This window comes from Sapajus apella, unplaced genomic scaffold (genome assembly GCF_009761245.1).
Source record: "Sapajus apella isolate SASKATOON/1434 unplaced genomic scaffold, GSC_monkey_1.0 scaffold36, whole genome shotgun sequence".
In the NCBI taxonomy this organism is placed as follows: Eukaryota; Metazoa; Chordata; class Mammalia; order Primates; family Cebidae; genus Sapajus; species Sapajus apella.
This window is the reverse complement of record NW_022436976.1, coordinates 34,160,974-34,174,968: the sequence shown is the minus strand read 5'-3', so window position 1 is coordinate 34,174,968 and position 13,995 is coordinate 34,160,974. Positions and strand designations below refer to the sequence as shown.

At 38.7% G+C, this 13,995-nt stretch overlaps 1 protein-coding gene across 7 annotated transcripts in view; it reads left to right on the top strand.

Annotated features, from left to right (window-relative positions):
* Window positions 1-13,995, top strand: part of OSBPL9 (oxysterol binding protein like 9) — a 171,305-nt gene that overhangs the window by 31,328 nt on the left and 125,982 nt on the right. For all 7 annotated transcript variants that reach the window (XM_032297040.1, XM_032297038.1, XM_032297039.1 and 4 more), the window contains exon 2: window positions 13,745-13,823. In XM_032297040.1, the coding sequence (XP_032152931.1) occupies window positions 13,745-13,823 (79 nt within the window). The remainder of the gene's footprint in view (window positions 1-13,744; window positions 13,824-13,995) is intronic.

Sequence of the window (13,995 nt, the reverse complement as noted above, 5' to 3'; positions counted from 1 at the left end):
GTGTGTGTGTGTGTGTGTGTGTGTGTGTGTGTGTGTGTGTCCATGTCCCAACATGTGTGCACACATGCATTTTACTAGGCTTTGTGGTATTTTCCAAAAATTAGACTGCTGAGGCTTCTTAGTCAATAAATACCTGGAGGGTTTGTTTACAATACAGATACCAAGTCCACCTTCTAGATAGGTTGCTTTAGTGTAGTGTTCCGGAATCTTTATTTTTAAACAGATTATGCAGGTAACTGTGTTGTGTAACCAAGTATGAGAGCACTGGTGTAGAAACAATCAGAAAGATCTGGGGCTGAATTTTACTCAGCTCTTCCCTTACCGACTCTGACATTGGGCAAATTTCTTAACTTTTATGAGAATACCATGATATAGCTGGTACAGTTGTTGTGAGGCTTCTTAGTCATGTATGTATAGGAAATGGTAACTGCTATGGACGACAATGACGATGATGATGATGATGATGGTGAATATAGTGCTGATAGACACTGCATCTAGATTCCAAATGAGCTTAATGGGCTATCATCGACTGCACCACTGATCTTGCCCCTGCCTCATCCATCCCATCCTATATTTGAATCACACTATGTTTCTTCCTGTTCCCTCACTGTGCTTCTTCATTCCTCATTGCTTCTGACTTTTTTTTTTTTCTTATATCATGGAAGTGTTCTGTACCCCTTATCTGACGAGCTCATCTCTTAAGAGACTTTTCAAATGTTCCCCCTTCTGTGAAGCCTTTCTGATTCACATACTTCTAATAGGTTTAATTCTCCCCCATCCTCTACTTTTTTTTCCTTCTCCTGCCCCTCTTCCTTTTCATTCTCCCCTCCCTCCTCTTTTGACAGGATCTTGCTTTGTCACCCAGGCTGGAGTGCAGTGGTGCAATCACAGTTTATTACAGCCCCAAATTCCTGGGCTCAAACAATCCTCCTGCCTCAGCCTCCTGAGTAGCTAGGACTATAGGTGTGTGCCACCACACCCAGGTAATTTTTTTTTTTTTTTTTTTTTTGAGACAAGGTCTCACTGTGTTGCCCAGGCTGGTCTTAAACTCCTGGCCTTAGGCAATTCTCCTAACTCAGTCTCCCAAAGCATTGGGATTACAGGCACCAGAAACCATACCTGGCCTATCATTTTACATTTGTAATTTAGAGCCATGAAATTACTTGTTACATTGTATTACATGTTAATGTTTCTGTTTTCCGTGCTTGGATAATAAGTTCCCATCCACTGTCATACTTGCCTGGCACATAATAAATATTCAAAAATGCTTGTTGTTAATTTTATGTATTTATAAAAATGATCAGTAAATGTTGGGAAATTTGCCTTTACTATGATTTGCATACAAAAGAACTATGGGAGTTATGTATCTTAAACATAATATGAGCTAGTAGTATGATATATTTTCTGAAAAAGAAAGCAAAACATCCATGTGAATATAAGCTATGTAAAGGAAGAATGGGGAAAGGAACCATAGAGAAAACTCAGATCAGGCGCTGTGCTAGATGATTTTCATACACATTCCCATCATAATCCTGTAAGGTAAATGATCTTATAATTTCATTTTGCAGATGAGAACACTGAGACTCACATTACTTTTAGTAACTTATCAAGGTCACATAGACTTGGTGAATCTGAGATTGGACTTAGGTCTTATTTCAAAGCCCTGTTCAATTCTTGACTTTACTAGGCTCCCATTCCTCTGATCTAGAAGAGTGAATTCAGATACTGTAAGTTGTTGTAAGGTAGTGTAAAACGAGTGGAGGAAAGCAGAAAAGTGAAAAACTTTTTTTGTGTTGGTTACGAATTGTGTGCCACTAGATGGTGCCCTTTCCTTGATGAAGTGAAATGTTGCTTGAGTCCTGTGATCTGATTCCTTCGCATAGCAGTCAAAACCAAAACATTGACATTTTCAGATAATATCTGGAAAATGGAGACGTAGCAACATTAAAGAGGCAATGTGGCCTGGGCTCGGTGGCTTATGCCTATAATCCCAGCACTTTGGGAGGCTGAGGCAGGAGGATAACTTGAGTCCAGGAGTTGGAGACTAGCCTGGGCAACATAGTAAGACTTCTTTTCTACAAAAAAAGGACGAAATTATCTGGGTGTGGTGGATTATACCTCTAGTCCTAGCTACTCAGAAGGCTGAGGTGAGAGGATTACTTGAATGCAGGAGGTCAAGGCTGCAGTGAGCTGAGATCAAACTACGTGCACTCTAGCCTGGGTAACAGAGGAAGACATTATCTCAAAAAAAAAAAAAAAAAAAAAAAGTAGAGTATAGTGGCAAAAACAAATACAGGGCATGTATGTAATGAAATTCAGATTTGGATTCTGTTACATTCTGGTGTTGTGACTTGTAATGAAATTCAGATTTGGATTCTGTCACATTCTGGTGTTGTGACTTGAGGGAACTTTTCAGCCCTGAGCCCTATTTTCTTTCTCTGGAATAGGCATCATGCCATTTACTCATAGTATTGTGAGTATCAAATTAGTTAATATATCTTAAAAAGTACCCCAAAACAGTGTTTGGAACTTAATAGGATCTAAATGAATGGTAGTTGTTATAATTTATAATTGCTATTAATACAGATGAATCTCAGATTCTGAAGAATTCTAAAGGGCCTTAGGAACCATCAAAGAAAGATAAATTATATTAAACAAAGTTTTAATGCTAAATATATTATACATCTTTGAAAACTATTAATCCACATATAATTTAGAGTAACTCTCTTTTACTCCGTCCAATGAAACCGAGTACTTCATTTCCCTATTGTGCTAGTTATCAAAATTGAATGTGATTTCCTGAGGGATGCATTATCCACTTTTAGTCTATCACAAGAGGAATCAGTAGTGTGCTATGACAGAATATTAATATTTTTAGCACTGACTTCTGTTACTGCCCTGTTTCATTGATACCATGACATTTTTTGTCACAATGCAATAAGGTATTATTTTTAGGTTAATGTATAACCTTAAGAATGTCTTCCTTTTCCCTTGGATCTGTATCTGGTAAGAACTTTTATCAATTGTCTTGTCATTACACTGTGAAAAGTCACTCTATTTATTTTGGCTTTTGTTGTTAATTCATTAGCCTTTTTGTAAGCTCTTTGTCTTCCCTATGAATTTAATATTGAAAATATCCTCCCTTGGGCTAGATATAAACATCTATTTGATATCTGTTATTGGTACCTAGATGTCATTAGTGCTATATTTTATGAATGTTTATACTGTTTCATAATTACAAATTACAAATTAAATGAAAAAGAAAGTGATGGAAGAATATAATCCAGGCAAGTGCTAACCATAAGAAAGCTGGGAAACTGAATTAATATCAGACATAGAATACTAAGAAAATAAATTGTTATGGAAAAAGAGAATACCAAAGACACAGTATCACATAGATAACATTTTTGACAACAATGGAATAAATTAGAAATCCCTTGACAAAACAGTAGCCACCCATCTCACACACATACTTCTGAATAATTCATTGGTGAAAGTAGAAATCAGAATAGAAATTGTGAAATATTTAAATCTGAATGATAATGAAACAACTACATGTTAAAACTGCATCTATGGAAGTCTATGATTTATAATCTTAAATGAATATATTATAAAACAGATTGAGAATTAATGATCTAAGCATTAAATTTTTTAAATTAGGGAAAGAAAAGTATTACAAAAGGAAATAGAAGAAAATAACAAAAAGAATACATTAAAGAAATGGGAAATAAACATTAGAGAGCATAAACAAATTGAACTGTGATTCTGTGAAAAGAGTAATAAACCCTGGTTAGAGTGAGAAGAAAAAAAGCAAAGGCACAAATAAATAATATTAAGAATGAAAAAAGAATTTTTAGTGATTAGTGATCAGAGATGAAAAATTGACAGCAAGCTACTGCAAATAATTTTTGCCGATAAATTTGAAAGCTTACATGAAAATGGATAATTTCTCACAAAAGTATAAATCCCCAAAATTAGGCTATCAAAGAACTTGACAAGGTGATTCTAAAAGTCATTTAAAATTTGGGAAAGGGGGCCGGGCACGGTGGCTTACGTCTGTAATCCCAGCACTTTGGGAGACCAGGGTGGGCGGATCATGAGGTCAAGAGATCGAGACCATCCTGGCCAACATGATGAAGCCCTGTCTCTATTAAAAATACAAAAAACTTAGCCAGGTGTGGTGGCACACACCTGTGGTCCCAGCTACTTGGGAGGCTGAGGCGGAAGAATCGCTTGAATCCAGGAGGTGGAGGTTGCAGTAAGCCGAGATTGCGCCACTGCACTCCAGCCTGGTGACAGAGTAAGACTCTGTCTCAAAAAAAAAAAAAAAAAAATTGGGGACAGGGGAGAGATATTTTTAAAGAATAAGGAGTTGGTTAACTTGCCACTCCAGATAATAAGGTTTTTAAATGAAAGTATGGTAATTAAAATGGTATAGTGGTGTTATAAGAGAAAGAAATGATTAGCAGAATGGAAGAAAAAGCTGAAAAATAGAACCATTTGAACATGGGTCTTGGAATAAGCTGGAAATTTGGTATATGATAAAGCATTACAAATCAGACATTATCACTTAGTAAATGAAGCTGGATCAATTGAGTGTCCATATGAAAAAAAGAATATTACTCTTTCCCTCATGTGATATGCAGAAACAAATTTCAGATGTATTAGAAGTATAAAATGAAATTTTAAATTTAGAGAAAAAGCATAGACGAATGTCTTTATGATGTCAAAATAGAGTAGAAAGCATAAACCATGATAGCAAATATTTGTGGATTTGGCAGCATTCAAAATTTAAAATCTTTGAACAAAAAAAGATACCGCAATCAAAGGGAAAGGACAACTCATGGATGAGAGAGAAAATACTGACAATACATAAACTGGCAAAGGATTAATACTCCATATGTGTAAATAACTTCTGCATATTAATAAGACAAAAAGAAAATCCCCCCAAATGCATACACATCAGTAAAGAAGACAAAAGAATACTCAAAATGTGGAAAAGTTACATACTTTCTCTAGTTATAGGCCTGGAAGCAAAGAGGAGTTAAAAGAAAAAAAGAAAGAAGAAGTTGTATACTTTTCCATTCATATAACAGGGAACAAGAAGGTAAAATACTGAGTACAAAAAGCAAAGCAAATTGTTTACTACTCTGTTACTGGCACCTAGGACTGTGCCTAGAAATTCGGTAAATACTTGTTGAATCAATAAATGAATGATGCTAAAGTAGGTCCTCCATGCAGCATCTTCTTTAGTGAGCAGGTTGAACCTCAAGCTGTCCTGCTTCCTTCTGTATTACTGATTGTCTTGCTCTTCTCTAGACTGTGTGCTCCTTCAGGGCATAGATGTTTTATATTCCCTGCCTGTTACCGTTTTGGGCCAGAATAGGTATTTAATAAGTTTGTTGAAATAATTAGTGAATATTGTTTACTGTCACCATGTCCTGTTAAGAACAGGCTCTGGATCAGGGGTTGCAAGACCTGTTATTCTTCTCCCTTTTAGTTGTTGGACCTTTGGCAAACTTAAAAAATTTTTTGTTAAAAAAAAAAAAATTTTTTTTTGGCTGGGTGTAGTGGCTCACGCCTGTAATTCCAGCAGCTTGGGAGGCTGAGGCGGATGGATCACAGGGTCAAGAGATCCAGACCATCCTGGCCAACATGGTGAAACCCTGTCTCCACTAAAAATACAAAAATTAGCCAGGCATGGTGGCTCTCACCTGTAGTCCCATCTACTCAGAACGTTGAGGCAGGAAAATCCCTTGAACCTGGGAGGTGGAGGTTACAGTGAGCCGAGATGTTGCCACTACACTCCAGCCTGGCGACAGAGCAAGATTCCATCTCAAAAAAAAAACCAGAAAAAAAAAATTTTTTTTAACCTAGGTCTTAGTTTCTTAATTCTCTAAAGAAGAGTAGTAACCTATTTTGCCTAAATCTCAGGGAGCGTATTTAAATGCACTATGTGAATGTAAGTAGACTTCTAATGTCATTTAAGCAGCGATGAGAAGTATGTGGTTGTGAAGTTATAATGGGAGTAACTATGCTGTATATTCTTGGCACTGTCTACATTCCTTTTAGGAGCATGTGAGCATCTATGTCCCAGAGGAGTCATCATTCTTTTTTTGTTGTCTTTGGAACCAATTCACCAGCCCACTTTTCTCTTCTTTTTGCAAAGGGAAATTGGCCCTAAAATAGCCAGATTTCTGTTTCTTTTTTTTCCCCCAAGCCATGAGAGCAAAACTATCTTTCTGTCTTTGGCATCAGAATGACGATTCATGTCTGAAGTATGTCTGTGTGTATAGCATAAAAGGAAAAGAGGGAAAGTCAGGAAATTCATCCAGTTGGATAAGGTTGTGTAACTCGGGTTTCTGTTTGGTGCCTTGATAGTGTGACCCTGGAGCAACAGGCATCTTGGTTACTTCAAGTACTGAAGGAACTTTAAGAAGTTGACCATCTGAAACCTGCAGAAAAAAAATCATGAGAGGTCACTGAAAGATATATATGTTTACTATGTTAGCGCAATGGGTCTTAGAAGTAGAGTTGATATAAAAATGATATTTTTGTGGGTTGGTATAACAAATAACTTTTCTTAACAATATAACACCATTTTATATATAGATTACCAAAGGGAGTTTTGCTTTACCAAATAGAAACAAAAAAAGTACTCTAAACCCAGATAAAGGGAGAGGAAGGAGGAATGATATTTGTCTCAGGCAGAGGGAACATGTGGAAAATGTGGTGATGGGAGAGAACTTGGGGCAATGGGTAAGCCTTAAGCTATTTAAGTGTAGAATAGAGAGGTAGGCATGGAGCAAACCACTAAGGGCCTTGTAGGCTAGGCTGTGGCAGAAAGTGACCACATCACTTAAACCAGAAGCACTTGAGAATGAAAGGGGATCTAGTCATTATTGAGTCAGGACAACAGGAATAATCCAGGATTGTTTCAGGCAAACCAGATTGTGAAGGTGAAGAAGAGACATTTATGTGGTAACATCCTCCAAGGAATGGAACATTAAAATAATTAAAAGACTAGAGGATTGGACAGCTGAATTATCTTGACTAAAAGGGAATAAGAGAGGCAGGCCAGGTGAGGCATTGCTAGGTGAGGACATGGAATTGAAAAGGGCTGTTGTTAAAGAGGGTAAAGACTTGAGTCTTGAGGATGTGTAAATGCAGTTGGGAAAAAGAGACAGAAATTGAAAATTGGCAGGGATATGGAGCATGAGTGTAGAAGGACGGGCTTTTAGATAGAAGAGTGGATGTCTTTTCTATTATGATAAATGGAAAGGAAGCACACTGAGTTTAGATGCAAGTGAGTCTTCAGGTGGGAGAGTATAGCAGGAAGGTTTAGAATTTCTACCCAGTGACTGCTTTTGTTGTTGGGAGTCCTAGCCAATGAATAAAGCAGTAAAAGACATGTAAGGATTGGAGTAGAAGTGTTAAGACTATTATCCACAGCAACTTAATTGAGCATATGGAAAATCCAAAAGAATCTACAGGTGGGCCCGGTGCGGTGGCTCATGTCTGTAATCCCAGCACTTTGGGAGGCCAAGGCGGGTGGATCACGAGGCCAAGAGATCAAGACCATCCTGGCCAACATGGTGAAATCCTGCCTCTACTAAAAATACAAAAATTAGCCGGGCATTTGGCATGCACCTATAGTCCCAGCTACTCGGGAGGCTGAGGTGGAAGAATCACTTGAACCCAGGAGACGGAGGCTGTAGTGAGCTGAGACTGCACCACTGTGCTCCAGCCTGGTGCCAGAGCAAGACTCAGTCTCAAAGAAAAAAAAAAAAAAAAAAAAAGAATCTGCAGATACAACTATTAGAATTGAGAATTGAATCTAGCAAGATAACAGGGTATAAAGTCATATAAAAATCAATGCTATTTCTATCCTAACAACTAGCAATGAGAACATGGATTTTTAAAAATGGAGAACATTTATGATAGCATCAAAAGACATTGAGTTTTTAGGAATAAATATTAACAAAAGATGGGTGAGACCTCTACTCAGAAAATGATGAACATTATTGAAATTAAAAAAGACCTAAATAAAGGCAGCCTATTTATTTAGACTGGCAAATCCCAGTTTATTTCCAGTCAGTTGAGTCATTGTGCTGGCGGGCGTGCGTGCACGCGTGTATTTGTGTAACATGTATCTGACTAAAAATTTATAAAGAACCAAGAATATCCATTCCTGATTTCTTCCTTCTCAGCCAACATACAGAACCCACTAGAAATGATGATTTGCTTTCATCTGCACCTTTGGTGATGGCTAGCTATGACTATGATGTTTGTTTATTTAAAAAAAAAATTAAAAAATTGGATGATTTACTCCACCTGACATCCAAATGTAAAGCCTTCTGAAGATAATGTAGGAGAATATTTTCATGGCCTTGGGACTGGGAAAGACTTCTTAAAGGAGGCATAGAAAGGAGAACTATAAAATGTAAAGTCAATACATTGTACTATATTAAAGTTAAGAATTATTTGTTGAAAGATATGATTATGTGAGTGCAAAAGCAGGCAACAGAGTGGAAGTAGATACTTGTTTAGTTTATAACCATTGACAGACTCATACCCATTGTATAGAAAGAGCTCCTACGAGTAATTAGAAAAAGATAGTCCAGCTTTGTCAATGGAGAAGAAACTTAAACTACTTCACAAAAGAGGATATTCAAATGGTCAAAAACCATGAAAAGATACTTAACCTCATCAGTTATTAGGGAAGTAGAAATTAAAACCAGTATGAGATGTCACTCCTTACTTGCCAAGAATAGCTAAGATGAAAAAGTACTAGTGAAGCTGGTAGAACAGGTAAAACTGTCGTATACCAGTGATGGGAGTATAGCTGACACAACCACTTTTGAGGACCAGTTGATAGTATCTCCTAAAACTGATATATATGATATATATGTTGCATGAAAGAAGCCAGAGACACAAAGGAAAATAAGTGGTATGAGTTCATTTGTGTAAAATTCAGAGACAGGACCAGGCATGGTGGCTCGTGCCTGTAATCCCAGCACTTTGGGAGGCTGAGGCGGGTAGATCATGAGGTCAAGAAATCAAGACCATCCTGACCAACATGGTGAAACTCCGTCTCTACTAAAAATACAAAAATTAGCTAGGTATGGTGATATGTACCTGTAGTCCCAGCTACTCGGGAGGCTGAGGCAGGAGAATCATTTGAACTCAGGAGGCGCGGAGGTTGCAGTGAGCCAAGATCACACCACTGCACTCCTGCCTGGCGACAGAGTGAGACTCTGTCTCAAAAAAAAAAAAATTAGCCAGGTGTGTGGTGGTACATGCCTATAATCCTAGCTACTGAGGAGGCTGAGGTATGAGTATCACTTGAGTCTGGGAGGCAGAGGTTGCAGTGAGCTGAGATCACGCCCCTGCAGCCCAACCTCAGCAACAGAGTGAGACTCTGTCTCAAAAAATAAATAAGTTCAAAGACAGACTAATTTGTTATATTAGAACTAAGGATAGTATTAATCTTTGGAATGGAGGGTAGGGTTAGTGGTTAAGAAGTGTTACAAGGGGAGCTTTTCTGTACATTGAGCTTGTACACTTATGATTTGTATATGTGTTACATTTCAGTGTAACGTTGCTTTCAAATGAGATAGTATGTGTAAGCTGCTTAGCATAATGCCTCACTCATGAAAATGAATTCAGTTCAATAGTTGGCAGCATTAACCATTTACTGTGATTTAGTGCTCTGTGGTAGTAAGATTCATGGCTGTTACCCAGCAGAACTTTCTGCAGTAATTAAAATGTTCTGTATTTGTGCTGTTCGGTTTCACAGTCATTAGCCACAAGTAGCTGTTGAACATATGAAATATGACTAGTGTGACTGAAGACTTACTTTAAAATTTTGCTTAACTTTAATTAGAACTTAAATACCCAACATGTGGCTATTATATTGGATGGTGCAGGTCTAGGGTTTTTGTCATAAGAAATGAATGACTAAAGGAGAATACCAATGAAGTTCATTTGCGTCATTGAACAAATCAGGAAACTGAGAGACCAGAGTGTCAGATCGATTGTGCGTATATACATTGAAGAATGCTCAGGATCATGGCAACATCTGATTGGAGTAGGAGACTGTTAGCTAGGTTCCAGAGTCTTCAAAGAAGCCTCGTTTAAAGTAATGTTTTCTCCCATTTAGACTATCTAAAGTACACAGAGAGAAATTTTCTGCAGCAGCAACAGATGCTCCAGAGAAGTTTTTTTTGTTTTTGTTTTTGTTTTTTAAGACAGAGTCTCACTCTATCATCTAGGCTGGAATGTGGTGGTGTGATCTCAACTCATTGCAGTCTCTGCCTTGAAATGATTCTCCTGCCTTGGCCTCTCAAGTAGCTGGGATTACAGGCATGTGCCACCATGCCTGGCTAATTTTTATATTTTTAGTAGAGACAGGGTTTCACTATGTTGACTAGGCTGGTCTTGAACTCCTGACCTCAGGTGATCCGCCCACCTCAGCCTCCCAAATAGGATTACAGACGTGAGCCACTGTGCCTGTCCTCCAGAGAAGTTCTGTGCAACCAAACTAGAGTAATAATGTGGTCATTGAAGATCTGTGAGGCAGAAGTTTGATGCAGTGAGAGGGAGCCAGCGTGTAGGAGTGGATGAAAAGTTAAGGTATGGCCAATTTTCAAAAAGCTCCTCTCTGAAGGCAATGTGAGGGGAGGTGGTAGCTAGAGGGAGATGTGGAATTTTGCTTTTGTTTAACAAATGCTGAGAAACAGAGCTTGAGAAATGACCTTAAAAAGTGAAATTTCTTCATATTTTTCAACATTTAAAAGTTTAAAATATTAAAATAATAATAATTATTTTTTTGATACAGAGTTTCGCTCTTGTTACCCAGGCTGGAGTGCAATGGCACAATCTCGGCTCACCGCAACCTCTGCCTCCTGGGCTCAAGCAATTCTCCAGCCTCAGCCTCCCAAGTAGCTGGGACTACAGGCATGTGCCATCATGCCCAGCTAATTTTTGTATTTTTAGTAGAGACAGCGTTTCACCATGTTGACCAGGATGGTCTTGATCTCTTGACCTCGTGATCCACCCCCCTCGGCCTCCCAAAGTGCTGGGATTATAGGCGTGAGCCACCACACCTGGCCTTATTATTTTATAATTTAAAAATTTTAAATAAGTTCCTCAGTCACACTAGTCATATTTCAAATGTTCAACAGCCACTTTGTGGCTAGTGACTATGAAACTGAACAGCATAAATACAGAACATTTTAATCACTGCAGAAAGTTCTGTTGGATAACAGTGCCATGGATCTTGTCATCACAGAGCACTAAATCACAGTGAATAGTTAATGCTGCCAGCTGTTGAACAGAACTCATTTTCATGAGTGAGGTATGTGGGAGAAATGTTGAGGCTGAGTTCATATAGGGTCTCCTCTGTGAGGTGGGGCGGAAGGAAGCCGGGTGACGATAGTGGAAATGTTGGTTGTGCCAGATTTTAAATAGCCTTGAATGACATTATGAAGTAATGCTGACTTTATCTGTTAGTTCATAGAGAGCCAAGGAAGATTTTAAACATGCGAGTCTCCTATAAGTCTGTGCTTCAGAAGTATTACTCTGGCAATAGCAAGGACTGAAAGCTAACTGTAAAGTGTCCAGACTAAAGGCTGACAGATTGTTATCAAACAAGAAACAACGAAAGCCTGAATTACAGCAGTAGCAGAGAGGATGGAGACAAATTGGTGAACTTAATAGTTTAGAGATGGAATGAGCACAACCTGTGGTGATGGAACAAGGGGAAGTTGTACAGACCTGTTTCTACTGGAGTTTACTAGGAGACTGGTGAGCTTACATTTGGGTTCTTTATTAAGGAGCTCAAAAGAAAAACAGGCATTTGAGAGTAGAGTAAGTTGCAACAGCTTTGTTAAAATTTAATATATATACTAAGCAATTTATCCACTTGGAGTATACAATTTATGTTTTTAGTGTACTCACAGAGTTGTTCAACCATCATCGTAGTCCATTTTAGAATGTAAAAGAAACCTAGTATAGAAACCTAGTATACCCATTAGTAGCCATTCCCCGTTTCACCCCAACCCACCCAGCACTAGACAACTACTAATCTACTTTCAGTCTGTGAATTTGCCTATTCTGGACATCTCTTATAAGTAGAATCATGTAACATGTCATTTTTTTTTTTTAATAGTGATGGGATTTCACCTGGTTGGTCAGACTGGTCTTGAACTCCTGACCTCAGGTGACCCACTTGAGTCCCCTTAAGTGATTTCAGTTCCCGTCGTTCAGGGCTCTGTTTTTATCCACAGCATACTGCTTCTCTTATCACCAACCTGAGGCATTTGACCTATTCTATGTTCTTTAGTCATTCTCTCTGGAATACTTAAGATACTTATTTCTTTTTTTTTTTTTTTTTTTTTTTTTGTATTTTTTTTTAGTAGAGACGGGGTTTCACCATGTTGACCAGGATGGTCTCGATCTCTTGACCTCGTGATCCACCCGCCTCAGCCTCCCAAAGTGCTGGGATTACAGGCTTGAGCCACCGCGCCTGGCCATGATACTTATTTCTTAAGGACACTGACCAATAGATTCCCTATTTTGCTTAGTTTCCTGTCTCTTTCCTTAATTTCTATTGTCTTCACAGAATCCATATAGTTGAATATTTTTAAAAAGGGGGGCAGGTGTTGTGGCACACTTCTGTAATCCCAGCACTTTGGGAGGCTGAGGCAGGAGGATCACTTGAGGTTAGGAGTTCAAGACCAGCCTGGCCAACAAGGTGAAACTCCATCTCTACTAAAAATACAAATGTTAGCTGGGTGTGGTATCATACACTTGTAATCCTAGCTACTCAGGAGGCTGAGGCAGGAGAATTGCTTGAACCTGGGAGGTGGAGGTTGCATTGAGCCGAGATCACACCACTGCACTCCAGCCTGGGTGACAGCCTGGGCAACAGAGTGAGACTGTCTCAAAAAATAATAATAAAAAAATATTTTTTAAAAAGGGTTAAAACCTACCTAGTCCGCCTCCCCAAAATAACTTATAAATGCATTTTCCCATTATATGTGACCGCCCACCCCCAGTTTGGAGAGTTGTTCATATTCTTATTTAGAAACATATACTAATTATGTACTTAAGTGCCATGTGTCAAATAAAATAGTCCTTGATTTCTAAGATTTCATAGTGGTTCAGTAGGAAGAGGCTGACATATGAACACATAATTACAGTATACTGTGAAAAGTGCTCTTGCAGGGCAATGTACAAGTGGTTATGGGAGCACCTGGAAGAAGGGGTTGGGACAATGTTTTGAAGCAAATGTCACCTGACATTTCTACACTAACAAGTATATACTATCACAGAAGCAGCCTGATGAAGAGCACCTGCCTTCTTTCAGCCTTGCAACAACCTGGTGAGGTGTAGGTTTTTGACTCCCATTTTAGAGAGCATTCTGAAGTTCAGAAAGGCTCAGTGGCTGGCTCTTAAAACACAGATTCTAGATTCAGCTTCTGTGTTTGTCCCCTCCCCCTCCCAGGACATCTATGCCCTTAAGGCATAGAATGTACCTATGCACGGTACTAGAGTGTCCTGCCAGCTCCTCTCATTTAGTTCTTTCTCCTTAAGCAAAACTAGAGTCTCAGATTCCTCTTTTCTGTGTCTAGCCTGCTTCCAGTGTCGTTGGTGCATTGAGTATTCCAGGGCTGTAGCAGTAGTGAATATTGCTGATGTCATTGTTTGCCTTATTGGGATTTTGCTCTTTGTTTCACAGGGAGCTGTGATTGGTATAGACGATGAGGACGACAGCACCTTCACAATAACTGTTGATCAGAAAACCTTCCATTTCCAGGGTGAGCTGAAAGAAGAGATTCTTTCTCTTCATAGTCCCATCTGCTTCTTTCCTTCTCTTTTGGGTTGTTTGCTGGATGACTTTAATGGTTTTGCAACTGATCCTGCATGAACGAGTGCACAGGAACGTTCTGGATGAAGTGGTACTGCAGGTTAGGCAGGGATTTGTGTCTG